The sequence below is a fragment of the Anas acuta genome, chromosome 6, assembly GCF_963932015.1.
Source record: "Anas acuta chromosome 6, bAnaAcu1.1, whole genome shotgun sequence".
NCBI classification, from domain to species: Eukaryota; Metazoa; Chordata; class Aves; order Anseriformes; family Anatidae; genus Anas; species Anas acuta.
In genome coordinates, this window is record NC_088984.1 from 8,498,438 (window position 1) to 8,518,939 (window position 20,502).

At 40.8% G+C, this 20,502-nt stretch overlaps 1 protein-coding gene across 2 annotated transcripts; it reads right to left on the reverse strand.

The window, feature by feature from the left end:
• Positions 1-832: 832 nt before the first annotated feature.
• On the reverse strand, positions 833-15,334 carry INSIG2 (insulin induced gene 2). 2 transcript variants are annotated; one of them, XM_068687286.1, is made up of 6 exons: positions 15,167-15,334; positions 10,718-11,058; positions 7,401-7,525; positions 4,839-5,005; positions 4,219-4,318; positions 833-3,754 (listed from the first exon to the last, which is right to left on the reverse strand). In XM_068687286.1, the coding sequence occupies exons 2-6, from the start codon at positions 10,959-10,961 to the stop codon at positions 3,713-3,715; spliced, it is 678 nt and encodes a 225-aa protein (XP_068543387.1). In that variant the 5' UTR covers positions 10,962-11,058; positions 15,167-15,334; the 3' UTR covers positions 833-3,712. The 2 variants fall into 2 exon arrangements, with proteins under 2 accessions (XP_068543387.1, XP_068543388.1); XM_068687287.1 differs by lacking the exon at positions 15,167-15,334 and having other exon boundaries at positions 10,878-11,034.
• Between the last annotated feature and the right edge of the window lie 5,168 nt (positions 15,335-20,502).

Here is a 20,502-nt window from a genome sequence, read left to right on the forward strand (position 1 = left end):
AAACACACCAGCAAAGCAGCTTTGCCAACATGCTTCTGAATGAACGTAGTGCTCTGACTGTAAAATTATAGTTATCTTTCATTGCAGTTTGGTCAGACACTTGGCAACACCCATGATTCTGCCTTTTCACAACAAATTTAGGGTTTTGGATCACTGCTTGCCTCGTCCAACACAAACCTGGGGCTTTTCCATTTGCCTCTGTGCTCTCTGCAGCTTCCAGTTGTAGTCCAGTCCTGCTCCAAGACGGCTGTGGGATGTACTCCTCAAATACTGATGAACCTCCCTCCCCACCCTTCCATCAGATCTGCCCTGAGTTTTTTTCATCACACATTTTTAAACCTTTACTTGTCACGTCTGTTTTGAGACAGGGAGGGGTGCTGTGAATACAATCAGTGAATATCTAGCATTTAGCTCACATTTATTAATGTTCTGCTCCGGATACAAGTATTTCATTATGGGATCTCCTGTCATCACTGTTTTTTTGTTTTGTTTTTGTTTTTCATATTCTCAAGGACTATTTAAATCTAAAATCTCTATACTTATACTGAAGTTACCAAGTGTATTTTCCCCTGGTTCAAATACTTCCACTACAGATTCAAAAGGGCAAATTTCCAAAATTTTCAGAGGCAGCTCAGCATGCTAACTGTGATAAAGTCACTTCTGATTTGAACGTGCCTTTTTTTTTTTTAAAAACTTCCAGAAAGGTGTTTTGTGTAACCAATATGCCAGCTCATTATTATTATATGACTGCTAATATAAGACAATTTAATGTATTTAAAAATATATATATATTATTTAAAAAAAAAAAAAAGAGAAAAAGAAACCTTTCAAACAAGGTTGCAATTGTATTTAATGAACATTTTGCTTTCAACAGCAATTTGCCAGTTTAAACAGCATAGAGCTTACAATGCTTAATTAGTGAAGAGGTTATAGTGCTTATAAAGTTGTATCTAAAATATACCTTATTCATTCTCTATTGAACAACATTTTTAAGACAGTCTAATGGTATAATTACATGCTATACAGTAGCAGCATGTTCACACCACTACAGTTAAGGCCGTGTCAGCATTCTTGTGAACCTTTGTCAGGGTTTGAACACATCAGCCACAAAATTACAACACAGTTTGAAAAAAATGAGACATCCAAGATCTCATTCTTGTAACAACTTCAGTCAAATAAGAATAAAAAAGTAAAACACATGTAATAAAGGACTCCACCCAAATTTATTTTGGATGATTGCTGCCTTTGCAAGACGTGCTCAAAATTTCCAAAAAGAAATTTAAAAGAAGTTAGTTGACAGCGCAGTCTAATCAGGTTTAGATGAATCTGAGTGCAAACTGTTGTAAAGTGGGTGCCACAAACGCACAATAACCACTTCTCACATACTGCACACATTTTCACATACACAAGGCTGCTTCTGTGTAAATATTTAGACTGGCAGGTAAAAGCAGTTCCACCACCAAGTGAATAATTAAAACTATTCATCTTGAGTTGTACACACTTACTGGTCACAATGAAAGTAAATTGTTTGCCAAGTCAGCACAGTCAGCACACTGGCTACTGAGGTACCATGTTATTTCCTACAGTTAGGATAAGAAACACCAACATCTGAATTTTTATGCCATTCATGCCTTGATAATTCAAGAGGGACTCCTCATTCCGCTCACCAGGCTAAAACCATTTGTTGAAGTAAAGAAGGCAGATCAGGCCAAATACTGTACAGAAAGCACAACAGTTTCTTTCGTGGGATGCCACAGGCTGCCTAAGGAAACTCACCCTCAGTTCATGCCCAAATGGTCTCCTGACATTAATAATTTAAAGCTTTATATTGCCACATGATTTGATTAAAAGAAATCTCTAGTCAGGGATTTACTTAAACACGGTCTACCTCAGTTTAGAAGAACATGGTAAAGAATATCTGCAAATGCTTGCTTGAAACATTACCAAATGAAAGTGTGCTTTAGGTGCTGAATTGCCATAGAACTGTTATAAGCTAATGAAATTGTGGAGCTGCAGAACCAAGCTCTTTACACATCACTCGCTTATTTATTGTTTCTACACTTTCCCATTCAAGAAATTTTCCTTCTTGTGACCATCATTTTTGGAAGCACTCCATTGCATACTTTTCAGACTTAAATATAGGTATATAAGACTGAAAAAGAGTTGCCTATTTCAAGCTTCATGTACAACGCATATGCACATTTATTAATAAAAACTCGTCTAAACATCTATTTGTTCTTTGGACCAACTCCAGTCTCCTTAGGTGACTGTAACATTTCTTATAAACCTTTCATGGAAGATTTAAAAAGTACTTCAAGACAAACAAACAAAAAGAATACAACAATTAAAACAACAACAGCACAGAAATGGAAAGAGGAAAAAGTAGAGCCATTCCACACCAAATTCACTGCTGGTGCCGGCTGGCTGAGTCCTCTTCAAGTCTGCTTTCTGCCTTCTTGCACAGTTTCTTTTGTCTCATGCTCTTAAAAGGGAGCCGCAAGGCCAACATAAGGGGATTCCATGTATGCTCATGAACACGGGTCACACTAAAATTCTTCTTAAGAAGGGAACAAATTCATATATGGCCTATTTCAGCTCTGTCCTATCAGACCTTCTGTGCAGCGGCACCTGTAAAACAAGGATAACAGGACTTCTCTACTTCAGAAAGTTGTGATGAGAACAAATGCATTTATGAGTGCCTGGACCAAGGTCACAGAAATAAGGGCTACATCAGTACCTAAAATACAGCCTTGCCTTCTCCTGCCAATCCCTGCAAATACAACAGGGAAAAGACAAGAACAATCACGAGTAATGTTGGTAATGGAGGTCTTTCTGACACTAAATGGTAGTGGCTGATTTAGTTCAGCAGAATTAAATTTCATTAAAAAAAAAAAAAAAAAAACAAACACACCTTTTTAAAAGGGATCAACACAAGTCAGCTTAAGAAATTGTACAAGAATGACCCGAATTGTATCCTGGTACTCAATACAAGCAGTTTCAGAATTTGTCCACATCTTATGATCATCCACATAAATCCATATCTAAGCATGTATATTGGTTGTACAAGGGGGAAAAATAGTGAAGCCTCAGTTTTCATTTTCCTCAGTTTCCATTTTTACATTCTGAATATGGGAAACTGGGCACGGATCACAGACAAATATCAAGTTTCCTGTGATGAAGAATGATACAGCATGTTAATAGGCAGAAATCAGTTACTTATTGCATCAAGGCTCACCTGTAATCCATGAATTTTTTAAAGGTATCACTAGCTATCATCATGTAAAGAGATCTTCATTCCTAACTTTGAATCCCTTCTCTTTCATTGCGCTATTAAGAACAAATTCCTCAAAACTTTCAAGATAAAGTGAAGCAGAAGTTTCAGCTACAGAAATGTAGTGCAAAAGGTTCAGTTTGGCACTGCAACATTACGGACAGACAGTAATTTATGGTAAACTTGGTTTAGATTTGGAAAAAGAGAATCCTATATTTGAACCAATATTGTCAAATGTATTGCATACTATTGTAACTTCACAGTAATCAAAAAAGAGACATCAAGGTTTCTATAGAAGCAGCAATCACAGATTGCAGTAAAGTATACCACTGAAGGGAAAAAAATTGCATTTTGGCAATTTCATAGTCAAGTGTTCCTTATGCTCCTCCGACAGTCATTTGTCAAATATTTTCCTATGTAAAAGGTGCATATTGTTTCTCCTCAGTCCTCGTGAGACTTCTCTGCGATGACTTTGCATTCATACTGAAAAACACAAGTTGACAAAAACAACAATAGTCATTTACATAAATAATGAAAAAGACTATGAAGGAGAATTTTCTACAAAATGAGTGGTAAGATAGCTCATTTTACGCTTCACCCAGGTAAGTTTGGTCTCCCTAGGTTCTGTGCACATGCTGTTGGCTGCAATTTCTGCCTCTGTGAGCAGCAGACTTAGGGGATGGCTTGACTTCTCCCCGTACCTGGTGTTCTTATTTAACTCCTAGTCTTGAGATGACTAAAAGAATGCAACTGAGGGTACAGAGCAAAACCATGGGCTGACTAACAGTGTTAATGGCTCGCTAACTAGATCAAAAACCAAAGATTACCAGTTACTACCTTACTCCTCCACCTCAATTCAAATAACCGATTGGCATCTCTGAAGAAAACAATGACATGTGGATTATATCTACCACTAGAAGGCAGTCAATCCTCCCCTCCAAACTTACCATTGCCAGCTGCCTGCCGATGTTGCCCATAGTTATTCCACCAGCAAAAAATATACATGGCAACCAGGAACGAACATAAAGAAAATCTGGAGATGTGTATCTGCAAAAAATACATTTTTTTAGCTCAATCTTGTGCAATACATAGAGACCTCCAATCACAGGAGACAAATCCACAGATTTAAATAACAGGACACTTCAACTCAAAAAGTTACTATTATAGAAACTTAATTGCTTACAGCAAATAACAAATATATAACAAAAATATACATATTAAATATAACAAAATTACATATTACATATTACATATATATATTACATATTACATACAATACATATTAAATATAACAAAATAAAAATATAACAAATAACAAATTATAAACCCATTCGTTAAACTAAAAAAAAAAAATATGCTTGGTTGGTAATGGCAGCAATTTTATTGAAATAACTCCCAACTAAAAAACCTACCTACACACACAAAGCTTTCACAAATTTATTTTACACTCCAAATTAAGTGCTGGCAGCTTTGGAAGTTGTGACAAATTCTGCCCCTTCAGTTATCCTGATTTTATTGTATAGCTTCAGGATACTATAATTTATCCTTAAAGAATTTAAATACTTACTGATAAACTCCATTGTAGACCAGAAACTGTGACACCAATGTGGCCAAGAAAGCAATTCCTACTCCAAGACCAAAGCCACTTCGTGATCTATCAAATGTCCACCACAGTCCAACTGACAGTGCTGCTAATGTTAGAGACAACTGGATATTGTTGGCAAAATCCACTTTCTGGGTTAATTGTTAAGGAGAAGCTTGGAAATATCAAATACAAATGTAAAGCAGTTCTCTTAATTCCTTTTATCATATTTTGGCACAACAGATATTTTGTCTCACAATAAAAAATACAGCACTAACTGTATCAGCTACCATATAGCTATCAGGTATAAAGAAAAAAGTTATTTCTCACTCTTACTTCAATTGCAATTATGTTTAATTTACACGCTAGTTTACATTCAGCAAAACATTAAAAAATAACGCTTTCTATAGAACAAAACATAAATAATAATAATGCGAAAGTATTCAACACTGAAATTCAGTTTTTATTAAACCTGCAATGAAATTGTGAGTTGCTTGAGATACCTTTGCAGTACCTCACCTTCTTCAAAACGTTTTGGAAATACAAACTCATCCTCACTAGCCCTTTCCAAAACAGATTATTAAAAAGGAGGCTGTCAAGTTTCATAAGCCTTAAAGAAAATTTACTGGATAACAATGTAAAACCACTGTCCTATTTTCTCACACAGGCCTGGAGAGAGACCTACAGGAAATTAGAAAAGTTCAACTAGCAAATTAATTAATTAATTACAGGATAAAAATCAATAGCATCAGAAAAAAATGTCAAATGAACAAAACCCACACCAAATATGGCAATGTGCAGAACGAGTAATAAACTGAAAAGAAAGCTGTCTGGAGAGCTGTCAAGGAAGAAACGCAGACAGTACATTAATGATATTCTGGAATATGTGTAACAGCTGTTAGAAAACTGCAAGATGGTTTGCTGCAAATAATCTGACCCATGCAGAGAGAAGCTGTCAACTCTCTTCCATTCTTAAAAGAAGTGAAGTTGTACGTGCTTACAGATCAGGTATAGTCCAAGGCTGGTGGGAACCAACCTTGGATTCCTTTTTGTAACAAATCTTTGACAAAAAAGCAAGGTTTGCCTGGGACAGCAAGAGTGACTCAACTTCAGCAACTCCAGCTCATCTGGACATACTGCATAGGATGGCTTGCAGGAACAAAAACCATAAAATAAAAGCCATTTAAAGGGCCAAGTCACCTCAGTAAGAATTCAGCCAGCCCTTACATTTCTCACTTAACTTGTGCTCTTCTCCTAGAAATGAGGAGATTCAGTAGCACACAATCAGAAACTTCTTAGCGCTCCCACCCCCCAGATTTCTGGTGCTGGAGCTGACAGAATTGAGAGTTCCAGAGATTATAAGTTTTCTTTCTGATCCATTTATAAGAACCCCATTTTTACAGACAGACACAGGTTTTACCTAGCAGAGGAGGCACTAGATATGACTACACAAAACCACTGGGACCATGCTGCCAGTAAGGCGCACCAATCCACATGACAAACACCCTGTTGTGATCCAGCAAGCCCCCAGTACTACCAGGTGCTTCAAAGGGGAGGAATACCAGTTTCCAGCACACTTCTGCAAGGTTGCACATGAACAGCTACACAAATAGGAAGAAGATAATGTAGTGAAACACACGGAGCAACTTCTAATTGCTCTTAGTGAATGGCCACAGGAATGGTAACATTCTCTGCAAAGTGCATGTGCTTCACACATACCCTGTAAGTACTTCTTGCTTCCTGGGCTGCATCAACAGAGGAGCGACCAGCAGGGAGAGAGGGGAATGTCCTCCTCTGCTCTGCCCTTGTGAGGCCCCACCTGGAGTCCTGCATCCAGCTCTGGGGCCCCCAGCACGAGAAAGATGTAGAGACTCTGTTAGAGAGGGTCCACAGGAGGTCCACAAAGTTGATCAGAGGGCTGGAACACCTCTCCTATGAAAAAAGGCTGAAAGAGCTGGGGATTTTCAGCCTGGAGAAGAGAGGACTCCAGGAAGACCTCATTGCAGCCGTTCAGTACTTAAAAGGGGCTTACAAAAAAAACAGAGAGCGACTCTTTGCTCAGTCAGATAAAGACAGGACAAGGCGGAACAGTTTTAAACTGAAAGAGGGGAGATTTAGATTAGATGTTAGGAGGAAATTATTCACTCAGAGGGTGGTGAGGCACTGGAGCAGGCTGCCCAGAGAAGCTGCGGGTGCCAAATCTGTGGAGGTGCGTATATGGGGGGTTGGAACTAGATGATCTTTACGGTCCCTTCCAACCCGAGCTGTTCTACGGTTCTATGACTTCCGCACACTTTCAGAGATAATAAAGACCAAAAGACGAAGCCCAATATTGAGGCATTTCTAAGAAAAGCTTTTTCAGAACCAAAAAATGCGAGACTTACCACCTCCAATAACGCTATCACAGTTTAACAGTAAGACATATTCTGCGTTTCCCTTGCAAACGTGCTGCATGTTATATTTTAACAACAATTCACCATGACTATGTAAGCTTTGTTTTACTGGAAACCTATTTGTTATCGCCAATTTCATTAGAATATAGGATACAGCGCTGGCATGATTTATTCCCACAAAGACTGCTACACATCGCATTACACTGGACCATTCTCTCTTAAATTTATGTGGCTCTCCCAGATGTCTGTCCATGCATGGGTACAATAACCCAATCACAGCTGTGGAAACATGAAAGAAATAAGGCCCAAGAGTTAAAGTACTGGCAATATTTAACTAAAACAAAGATTACCCAGACAATTATTGTAACTAAAACAAACATTTTAAGCATACATGGTACAAAACACACACTGCAACAAAACAGAATTTCAAATAATTTAATTATTCAACAAAGCCCTTTATTAATCCATTATTATTGTTATAACCCATATAGCCCATTAGTTAACAAAGTTCAGCAGCATTGTCAACCACAGCAGCAGTGACGTAACAGTAGTAAAACTGAGCTGATTTGAACTAAGGGCTGAGGCTCAAAGCACTCTGCACCCTACCAGAATCTGCAATCTTACAGCATAGTTCTAGAAGAACAATAATAGCTTGCAGGCTGGCACTTCTGAAAATCACACGTATCAAAGATGCACGTTACAATAACAGCAAAACAAACACACCACAGTAAGGGCAAACCATCCTCTTTAATGTCAGTATTTTCTGTCTTCTCTTGTTGTTGTTACAAGCAGTCTCTGTTTGGATAATGTTTTTATTTTCTTCAGTGCTACTATAAAGGCTCACACAGAAGAAGGAAAGCCAAGAATCTGCAGTAGCTGTTGAATACTAAAAGCAAACAGGACTTTCAACCCCAGGGAACTGCTATGCTCTTTGAACACTTCTTCATAAATTTATTCTGTACTGCAGTTGCAGTGAAAAAGACTGTTACCAACACAGCTGAGGATTAACACTGCTGCTTAAAGTTAAACTGGTGCTGCAGGAGGGAGGCAGAGGCTGAATAATTGGCGTGGACTGTAGCACCCTCAGTTTGGCATGCTGCTGGAGGTATGTTATGGCAAATGCTCTTTATTCAGACAGAGAGGAACCTGATCTCCATGATTCAGGAAAATAAATCACCAGTAAGGCTAGAGAGGAAAAAAAATCTTCCATGAGCAATTTTCTTGCCAAAGGCATTGGGCCAAACTGATGACTAATAACAGGGATGGATGAAAGGACTTCTCTGAAAGCAACCTCGATTACCACCGGTTATAAATATGCAAAACACCTTTATTCTGTTCATAATAATAAACCATACTGCAAAGAAATGTTCGTGTCACTTCTAGGAAGGCTGTCCAAGTACAAATGGTAAGAAAATGGGTGAGTTATCAGCATGTACCATAGAGATTGCCTGTCTGTATGCTAGCAGAGGGGATAAGGAAGGTAAATGGAAAAGACTGATAATAAAAGGGAAAGAACTAGAACTTTAGCAGGTGTCACTCTGGGAAAAGCCAATTAAGTAATATCTCTAAATCAGGTGGTTTAAAAGCAAGTAGTGCAAATATCTAACAGATGACTGTGTTTTACAAACAATATCCAGTCCTTCCATCAAAACCACCGACACATGAGAAGCCTTTTGACTTCCCTGTACACAGCTGCAGATGGTGTTCTCAAACAAACCAAGAGTGCCTAGGGTACAACCTGATGAAAACAGTTCACAGTTCAAACTTTACGGTGAACTTTACATGTTGCTGCTGCAAGATGGGATTCTGTCGGTTTTAACCCCCAGAGAAACCCTGAATGAGAAATAGAAAGTAGTACTGCTACAATAGCGTGAACATGGTTTTAACAGAACACAAAGTGTACTATTGGTCCTTCTGTCTCTTTTCAACCGTGTCACCCTTCTCACATTGTAAGCCTCACAGACATGGGACGTGCATTTTCCAGGTAATAATTACAGACAGCTACATCCACATGCTAAGAACCACAACACACTAAATCATTCCTATACAGAAAGCCATTGAAAAACTGTTGACTAACTGAACTCTGTCAAAACTATAACAGTGTTCAAACCAAACTTCTCCATACATAGAAGACCATTTCTTTACCAGATGTGTTTGTCTAGACAACCAATTTAAAGTTTAAAAGAAAAATCCAGAATACAGTCCAAAAAAATAATCCATGATCACAGCAAGACAAGAGAAAGAGGAGTAAGACAACCAGCAGATAAAGTAGGTATGTAACTTTGGCCATAATATGCCAAATGCATTTCCGCAGTAGAACGAAATTGACGGATTCAGAGAGCTATTTCAACAAGCTATCACAAGGAAAGCATTTCGATGAGCAGGAAAAAAAAAAAAAAAAAAGAAGAAGAAAAAAGAGAGGCTTAAATATTATCATCAGCACAACAGTATCAACTCAAAAACTCATTCATTGATTCTCCTCATCTCCATGCCCATGGCTGGGGGTTGATGATTTTTAAGCTCCCTTTGAAACCGAAGCATTCTACGATGCTATGATTAATACCCAGAAAAGTGAGCTTCTCAATCTTATTAAAACTATCTCTGAGAAGATGCTGCATTTACTGTGCAGGTTCATTAAATCAGAATTCCTCCAGACCTCGCTGCTAAGGATATTCCCTTAGTGAAGTGTAAAATCGACCCACATGATCAACAATCTTCAAAGCCAAGTAGAAAGCCTAACTCCATCAGACTTGTACTTGATACTTGAAGATGAAAGAAATGGAAAAAGGGATATTTCTTACTACATACAGTAGACAACTCACTTAAACTAGTTCCCAGATCACACAAAAAAGCTTCAACTCCCTACATGGTTATGGGAGAAACGAAGCATGTTCACATCATCCGACTTGATATATGAATCTAAATGAGGTGCTCTGTTCTGTAACGGGCTTCTGCAACTGCAAACTGCGTATCTGGCCTTCACTCCCTGAGACACAGTCAGGTTTCTGAACTTTACACAGCTAAAGCGATACCTCAAACTGGACTGAGGAACAAATGGAAAGCTGGACCACAAAACGGAGCATTACAGGGGATGGTTCACTGTGCTCAAAAACAAGCTGCAGCGTGCAGAAATCTGATGCTTCCAGGCTGTTTCTATAGGCTGCCTGTAGAGCATATTCCTGTAACCAGCCCCCAAGTTACAAGTGGCACCACCTTCCCAGAAGAAAAAGCAAAGGTTATACTCTGCTAACAATATTACAGTGTAATGAGTTAGCAGGACAATATTTTTTGGACACACGCACACTATTTGTGAATACCCAGTGAGATCTGGATAGCAATAGCTTAGAAAAGGCAATGTGATTGAAGAGAAATTTATATTTTCCACACCTTTCAAACGAAGCTTTTTGCAACTATAACTACCTATCCAATCTTTTATCTCCATGCCAGGCATAAATACATAACTGAACTTACCTGACGCTGTGCCACAGCAAGGTGGCACCCACCAAGCTGAGGAGAAGATGCTTGTGATCACATCAGGGGGGAAGAGAGTAACGTTTCTCTGGATCTGAAGCAAGTTTAATACTAATGCAAGAAATACGCCAATAAAAAACAGCACTATACCACGAATTACCAAATTCATGCCACGACTGGTTACAGATGAAATGTATGGACCACACTTTTTTGGTAAGGTTGGCATTGCGTCATTTTCCGCCATGACTTCTTATGCTCTCAGAGGCATCCGACAGGCTGGCTGAGGAGGATTCACTTGTAGGCAGTATTTTGACTCTCCTCAATTAGGAGATAGCCAAACCCTGAAAAATAATAAAACCACGGTGAAAAATTCAGATGTAAAAAACATTATACATAGTTCTCCTAAATAAATCAGAAATTGAGTTTTATATTTTTTTCTGAATTTTTTGAAGAGGCAATTTGTCTTTTGAGAGCGGAACCAACCACAGCTGCAAAAGTGCCTTACAAAGAAAACAGGTTTTACAAATAGCTTTATCTACTAGGAAACAAGGAAGAAAATGTGGGATAGACAGCTAGGAATGCAAAACCACAAAAATGAGAAAAATAAAACTGATATCAGATGGAAGAAAGGCTTGCTTCAGAGTAACAGTAAATTTTGTCTTAATTCCCTCCTTTAAACAACTGGAGATTATGTAATTCAGAAATAAGACAGCCCTTGGTTTCAAGATAGCCACAGGGGTTCACAGATCTTTCTTCTTGAAGAGAAGCCAGAAAACATTTCTCAACTGGAAAGTGAAATCTGAGGAATATTTTTCAGGATGGAGACGAAATTTCAGCAATCCCAGAGTGCACCAATTTGCGTAATCCCAGATAAAGAGCAAATAACTTGCTGAACCAGAAAAGTAACCCCGGTACAGAGAAAATGTTTACCAAAGGAACATTTTGTCAAAGCTACCATCCATTATTACAAACTATAATTGTAGACAGGCAGAAAAGAATCTGAGAGCAAAGGGAAAAAGGAGCTCCACCTGCCCGTGCCCTGGATGGCTTCCTACATGAATAACTCTGCAGGCACTACGTGAATGGCAGAGTTCCCATCCCAATCACTCTTTTTTAAAAAACAAAACTGTCAGTCAAGAGTCTTGTTATACACGGATTCGGTGCCACATTCGTGTATAACAACAGTTTTGATCGGCAGCTTAGCCACCTGGAACTCAAAAAAAAAAGAAAAAGAAAAAGCCCTGACATTGTTTTTAAATTTGAAACTGCCAGCTGGTGGCAGCTTCTGTAAACTCTTACTTATGGCCACGGGGACAGAAGGGGAGCCAAAACAGTGGGTGCATCCTTCCCCTTCCGCTCAAGTTCAGCAGATCCAGAGGAGGCTCTCTGAAGACGTAAGGGCAGCGCCGAGGCACCTGCCTTCCCTTTTGCTGACCAAATGCCAAAAAGCAAGTGAAATGCATCCAGGCTAGCTAAGACACTATGGATACCTCCAGCAGCGACACAATGCCATGCTGAGGTATCCTCCAGCACTAAAAAAATTTCCAAGAGGCAAAACAAAAGAAGATTAAAATAAAAAAAATTGTTCTTATCACACCTAACTTCCCACTGGCAGTTTGAGAAGGCAGCAGAGCCCTCCCAAGAACACAGGATCTCTTCTATGCAGCTGCTTCTGAACGATATTTGTAATCAGGATCACGTCTTGGGGAGGCGGAGGGGAAAGACAGCAACCACGGTGCCTGGCTTCTTACTCAGCACCCTGACTCACACCGAGCATTGAGATGTCTGCATCAACGCTGGCACTGCAACACTTCCCCTCCAGCAAAAAGGAGGTGCTCCAGATTTTTTTTTCCTCCTCTGGATGGCATGGCAGTAGAAGTTGGATACTACATTTAGCCTCCAGGAAAGAAAGCAGGGAATCACAAATAAATCACAACTTGAGAATCTCCTCTGCAGACTGTGCCCACCTGGCGATGATAGGAGCATTCACAGTCTACAGGGGAGGTCTTAAACAGCACCAGGAACTCTAGGTCTCAACTACAAAAAACAACTCCACAAGAATACTGTACCTAATGGGGAAGGGAGGGGTGTTAAACCAAATTTCCAGATTTGGCTCTCCTTGTACTCCTTGTACAACAAAGTTCCTACTGTAGCGTGCTTATTTAGCTGAGTTCTTCTGGGGCACTCCATATTTGCTTTTTTTTTCCACCACCATAAAGCAGTTGCTCACATCCTGTGATCTGTAACTACATTCACATCTTTCTTCTCTCCTGTTAGCAAACTCCTGTTTCTCAGTACCAGCTCCAAACCTTGCATGCCAAATTTTATCCAACATGCATCACTCTGACTCTCGATGCCATTCAGTTCTTCCTGCAGGATACCTTTGTCCTCTTTGACCCTGCAAACATTGCCCAACTTTGGGTCATCAGCAAATACCATTACTACAATTCTGCTTTGTGTATCAAGCTCATCAATTAAAATATTAAGCAAGACCAATGCAGCTCCCAATCTTTGAGGAAATCTATTAATAATTTCCCTGCAGCTATTATTTCCCCATGTTATACCATCTCTTGATATCTCCCTCTAACAAGACTCTGCTTCTTGTAATTCTTTGAATAATCTCCAACTTAATTAAGAAGCATCAGCTGTCCCACTGGGCACTACGTAAAACGTTCTACTGACGTAAAAATCGACCAGATCTTACTCTTTTTTTTTAAAAAAAAAAAAAACAAACATAAAACTACAAATGTTGATGATCAAATTAAAGTCAATTTTACTCTGGCATAAACCAGTTTCAGAAAATGAAAACCATATTTACCTGATTTCGCACTGAATACACCCTTTGGCAAATACATGATGTTTAACAATTAAGACTTATCAAAACATAACAGGACTTTTCCATGCCAGGGAATTGCTTGCTGCTTTTAGACAAGCCCTGCAGCTGCAAGTCATTCAAGGCACTGCAGACTCCAGCCATGTTTTTACTATGAGGCAAACAGCCCTACCAGCACAAGGACACTTTCAGTGGGTATATGTCAATGAATGTCTTTATAGCAAGTAATGCCAGATCTCAAATTAGTATGACGCAGTGGTTTCTGTCCTGGTTTCCCACCCTACACATGCTGTTCCCATTTATTTTATTACAGTTCCCAAATTCTGGCTGCTGACTGGCTGCTGGCATGCCAGAGAAATGGCAGAACAGTGCAAGGTAGCCGACCAAAACTAACGTCAGGACTCTTCAGTGTCTCTGACAGCCTGGGTTTAAGGTTCCCAGGCAAGATACGCTACCTGCATATCAAAGGTATTTACTGCTGCTTCCTTTAATGAAAATGGAAATTAGTATTTCCAAAGACATCAACTCTTTTTACTAGACTGGGAAGCTGGTGTACACACAGATGATTGAGACAGCCTGTCTCCTTTCAAGCCTTGTATTTTTTATGTAGGGTTTCCCTTCAGATGGAATAGTTCACACATCGAACTACAACACAACTTCTATGCCTTCATCTCTTGGGAATAAGCACTCAAAGCTGCAAAAACATACAGAAAGCTACAGGCTTGGCACTGTCACAGTCACAACTTCACTTTCCCTCTTCAGTGGCACACGGCCTCGGCCCGAGCTTTTTAACATACCAAATGTACCATGTGAGAGAACCAGATACGTTTCGCAAGGCAACCATGCGATGCCTGGCCTTACACAGAAAGTTAACAAGCAAATTATCACTCCTGCCATTTTTAGAACACTTAACTGTCTTTTAATTAGAAGACCCATCCCACCACTGCTCCCCAGTGCTCCCCAAGCTAACGAAGAGCTCTGCTGTGCAAGTTTCACCAAACTCCTCACATCAGAAGACGTTTTGTGAACAATTTGGTGTACAGAGGGGCCAAGAGAGGAAAGATTTATTTCATTAAGACCAAGCAGGAGCTGAACGCCACGGCGAAACGAAGGGAAACCTCAGGCAGGGAACCCCACAACGCCGAGCCCTGACCTCCCCACTTCGGCGGGCAGGAGCCGGGCACCTCAGCGGCTCGGCAGCCGCCGGCCTGGGCACTGCCACCGCCGGGACACCGCCTGCGGCCACCTCGAAGCCACCGTGGCGACCGCGGGCAGCGGGCCCAGCCCCGCCGGCAGCACCCTCCGGGGGCAGGGGGAGCCTCTCCCCGCGGCAGGTTCAGCCCTGCCCGGCGGCACCGAGCCCTTGGAGAGCGGTGCCCGAGCCGCAGCCCGCAGGGCACAGCAGGGCAGGGCTGGCAGCCGGTACCAGCGGGGCCGCCCCTGCTGCCTGCGCGGCGCCGGAGCCCCAGGCACCCCGGCCGCGGCGGGGGCTCTGCGCCATCCCCGCCCCGAGGCCCCAAGGCTCCGCACGGCCTGACCCGGCTCGGCTCGGCCCGGCTTTAGGCCAGCCCGGCCGCCCCCCTCCGCCCGGGAGCCGCCGCCGCCCCTGGACTCACTCGGCCTCCGCCATCTTCTGCCTCCCGCGCCAGTCCCCGCCTCGCGCAGCCTCCGCAGCGCCCTGCTGGCAGGGGAGGGCCGGGCACGGCCGGGCCGGCTGCTGCTGGGGATAGGGACGGGGACAGGGATAGAGACAGGAACGGGGATAGGGACAAGGATAGGGATGGGGACAGGGCTCTCCCTACGGAGCTCCCGGCCTCGCCCAGCCCGGCGCGCCAGGCGGAGGGGCCGCGAGCATCCCTGAGGCACCAGCGCCCTGCCCTCGAAGCACGGTGTTTGGCTGCCAAAACGCGCACGGATTAAAGACCGTTTTCATGTCTAACCGTGTAATTCTTGTATTCTGTGCACTCTGCTGTCTCTTCAGGCCTCTCAGCGTCTGCACGGGTGCGTTAGGTTCAGCTGGACTTTAATGAAGCTGAAGCCGGCTGTGCCCACAGGGTTGGGGTCTGAGAATTGGGGGTAAAAGGAGGGAAAAAGGGGGAAGATGGGGGTCCAGCACGCTGTCTGCCAGGCCACGATTCACAGAACATAGGGAAACAGCTGCCACCACTTCCTCTGCGAAGTTTCAAAGAAAAAGGAGAAGTGAAAAGGTGAACATTGTAAAATTAGAATTTACGCCTGCTGGCCAACAGCAACACGTGTGCTGAATAAATGAAGGAGTAACTAGTACAAAAATCAGTAGGATGCTGTTTAAATTGTACAACACTGCTCTGGAAATGGGGTTTGTTACCAAAATGAAAGGGTATAGGCAGCTAGGCTTTCTGTAACGTGCTCATGCTTCCAGTTTAGGTGGTTTTAGCCATGTACACAGTGCAATATCCTTAGCAGATTTCAGTAACAGAAACACAGAAGATGAAATACTTGTTTCTCAGCTAAAACTGCTCACCTGAGTCCAGCTGTCTCGAGCACCAGATTCTGCAGAGACTTTCACATGTGCTTAACTTTATTGATTAGGGCAAAAATGACACAGCTCATTACTCCAGAAACCACATTTTCATCACCAATTTGTGGCCTTTCAGGAAGAAAGTACAACACCAAGCAGAAAACAATTTGCTTTAACCTTTCTGTACAAGTAGTAAAGGCATAACAGTATTTACTACAACAAGTAGTAAAGGCTGCTATATACATTATTAAATTCATTTCTACGTTGTATATATATTCACTGTATCATTGTGTTCATTATTATTCCTCTGAATTTTTTATATTCTCATTGTATTGATATTTAATACAGTTTTTTAAACAATGCTTGTGCATTGCATTTGTCCAAACTTAGTATTTCATTGCAAACACTTTGCTGAGCTATCCATATTCCAAGGCCCATTCGCAGCGATTCGCTGCAGTGCAGTTCCTGTTACAAGTCCCAAGATAATGATTGGATAGGATGAAATTTGTTACTCTATTTACTACAGCGGTATCTTTAGTGATAACTTTGGTCTCTTTGTGCTGATACAGATATGTTATGAAAAACACTTTTACCAAACATGTAAACTCAAAGGAGATTGTAATAGATGTATTAAGAATGGTAAAGAAAGATTTACAGCAACAGAAACCCATTGTGGTTTATATGAGCAATGCAAGAATTTTCAAATCATTCAGCTTTGGTTTTCTTCACACAGAAACAAAATCTTGTTTTCTCAGTAACCCCTAGAGAGCTACTTGTTTGTGATTTAGATAGATACTTTTCTGTACTTTAAGTTTGGGATCCAGAAAGACAAACAAAAGGGCATTTTAATCAAATAAAATGGTCTTCCCCGATGTCAGATAAATTCCTTTGGACAGTCACATGTCCAAGGCGGAGCAAAGCAGACCAGAATTGTCAGTCCTTATGGGAGAGCCTGAAAACAGAAATTTTGTGTACTTAAAGTATTAGAGGGGAAAGTGTGGCATAAGTGAATGGTGACTGCAAATGATTGCTGGATCTTTCTTTCTCTAGACACATATATAGTCAGGTGATGATTTGTCTGTCAATAAAATCAGGTTACTTATAGTCACGTCTATAAAATTACAATTCCAATAAAAAATAAGCTGATCATAGGAGAAATACTAGCTATATTAGTGTAAGGGTATTAAAACCAGTATGTAAGAAAGTAAATAACCAGGGTTGGTATAAATCAGTGCCACTCCAAGAACCTTATTGACATTGACAATTTACACCAGTTAAAGACTCAGTCCTTATAGCCATCTGGTTACATCGGAGGGTACAATGTCTGATGTCACAAAAGTGGGATGAGCATGAGAAGAAAGCACAGGAAAAAGTCTGAACTGGAAATTGCCAAAATAAATACATCAACAAATCGTTTTGCAAACAAAGGAGATAAACATGACCCGCAGAAAAAATGTCATTTGTCCTGACTCTGACTGCAATTGCTATGAAACATCATAGGAAAAGTATCTTTTCTGGAAAGGAACACAGAGTTGTTTCATTACGCTGGCTGCAGAACAAGACAACACAGAACATTCTGGATTTAGTTTGGGGAAATAAATATTTCTGCAGATATGATACATCTGAGAATGAAAATCTCAGCAAAGCTCATACAAAGCAGAGGAGCATAGAGTAGCCACTTACCTACAGAAAAAGTGGAATTGTTCTAGCATCCCCAAGAGCCACTTTTAAAAACTGGTGTTGTCAAGGCCATGGTAGCTGCCTGACCCACTGGTTGTGTGAGCCAAGGCCAGCCTACCTGAGGGTGTGCACACAGCAGGGCAGTGAACGAAAGGAGACAAGACAATGGATGAGTAGACCGAGAAAGAAAGTTAGAGAGACAATGAGAGAATAATAGGTAGAGCTCTACAAGTACAGCCTGCAGAGCCTGAATATTTCTGGCAATCCTTTGAGCAGTTTTCAAGAAGGCTTCATGGGAACTGCGCTGAAGGATGGCTGATGATCAACTGCAGTTTCACAACATGCAAAACCTGTCCCCTCCTCATTCCAAGTTCCAGACAACTGCATCAATACTGCTGTACTTGGGGCCTTTAGCTATCATTGGAAAAGAAGGGAAAATAAGTAAATAAATAAATAAATTACAGATTCGTTATTTATCAAAATATTCTTCAGGAATATAAATCTCCTTCAAAGCCTCCCTGGAAGTTCTCCATGCATACAGAAGGCTTCTGGAAGGCCTTCAGAAATGAAGGATTATAGTACTGGGCACATTTTCCAGCAATGCCTTTTAATTCACCAGCTGAGGCTGCTGTCTTGTCTCTTTTATTATCTGCAAAAGAAGGCGTAGTAGCCATCCTCGTTAGCACACAGCTGGGTCACAGGCAAAGATGAGAATGGCTGACAAGTCCTGCAACATATGGGAGGCTCGTTAGGCACAAAGGGGCAGTGTACTGTGAATGAGTCTGGGGTCTTGGCAAGAGCTGCAGATAAGTTCTATAAAATTGATTTTCCAATAGGGTTGGCATTTTAGAGAGGGAAGGAAAAAGAGACAGCAGCAATGTGAAACTGTCAGATCATATGCATTCTTACATATGAAAAAGGCTTGTGCTTATCTCAGGTTAGCAACAGGATGCACAATTCTAGGGCTGATATCAAAGGCATTTTTTGTTTGCTTTATTTATTTAGCCACTTGCAAAAGATGCTGGGCTGTTAGCTCCCGAGGCTAAAGTCCTTTATTTATTTACTGAAAGGTGCTGCATGGATAAATGCAGCACGAGTTTCCCTGTATCAGTGTGCCAGTGTGGCTTAGCCCTGATCTGCTTTCCACACTCATTCAGTACTTGCTAAAATAGTTACCTAGGGAGTAAACGCTGCCAGCCACGGCCGTGGTTTCTGTGATATGGAGCCCAGCCCAGTCAGAAGTTTACCAAGATAACCTCATTGCATCACAAGCCAAAGACCCACAAACAGCTGTAGGACTGAAGGAATATGGCATTTAAATAAAATACAGAAAATGCAAGGTAACTGTCATCATGTTAGAATACATCCAGCTATTGGATTTAGAAATTAAAGACCCCCTATCATATTATTGCAGTGCCATACAACATCTTATTCAATAGACAGACTAAACAAAACTGAATAGCCAGGACACTGAGCTTCATTAGGAAATAGCTTTTTCAGAGAAGAATTCTGGTGGGAAGAAGAACAGTAAAGAAACTGAAGATACAGAAAAGGTATACAGATGAACTCCAGTTCTAGGTGTGTGTATGTGTCAGAAGCGTGTCACTAGCTAAGAGTGAAAATAAGGTCAGTGCAGATGAATTAGTAAATGGGAAAAGGGCAAGAAGAAAATTCATGTCAAATCAAGCTAAAAATAGATGGCTGAGTGGATGAGAAGAATGGCATAAGAAATGCAAACAGGAAAGCTGCAGTGTATGAGAATGAAAGTAGTCTTGCACAGGAAGTTAAAACGTTTTGTGAAAATGTTTTAAATATATGTGGCATTGAAGATAGAAGAAAATGTTTTCCCTATTAATATGTTTAAGGTTTGGGGGTTCACAATTTCTCTGCAGCTGTGAATTACAGATCTTCCTTTTTCTCTCTTTCTCTCTTTATCTTTCTCTCTCACTTTCTCTCTCTTTCTTTCTTTCTTTCTTCTTTTTTTTTTTTTTCCCTCTTCCCCTCTTGTTCTGTTTGTGGCATCTCAGATCCACAAGGAAGCTAAAGACTCTAGAAACTGTATTTGGAAAGCTCCTACCAAATACCATAAGTCTTGCTATGTCATTAGCAAGAAATTGCAATGGCAACTGCATTGGGTAACACTGAACTTATTTCAATCTGCATTAGATTTGTAGAGATACAGACCTTGCATTTATGTCTACAAAAAAAAAAAAAAAAAAAAAAAAAAAAAAAAGTGGCAACAATTCATTTTAACTTATTTCAAGATATGGCAATAGCATACACCCCTATTTTGCTATTCACTGTACAAAAAAGAGAACTGGTCTACCCTTGTGGACTTACGGGACCTTAAGTAGGTTCCTCTGCGGCTGGTAGAGAGAAATAGCACATACTGAGTGACTCTTCTTGCTCATTTGGTGTATCTATTTTAAGTTAAAAAAAGTATCTCCTGGAGAAGGCTGCTTTTTCCCTTCACCTGTTGCTGTCGAATGGAAATTATCATAGAATCACAGAATTATGCCAAACTTCATATAGGCATGTAACTTTTAGGCCTCAGAATAAGGAGATAATGATGTTATCCTGTGTAATTTGTTCAACAGCACAGGTTATCTGGGTCAGTGCTGACGAATGTTTGTATTGCAACCACTCTCAGACATAGCTGCGTTGGACAGCAATCACTGCTGGCATTGACACTGCTGGGAAGGACACATTACAGAGCAGTTTGAAAATTGTCTGTTTCTCTTAGCCAACAGAAATCTGTCCATTTACAGTGAC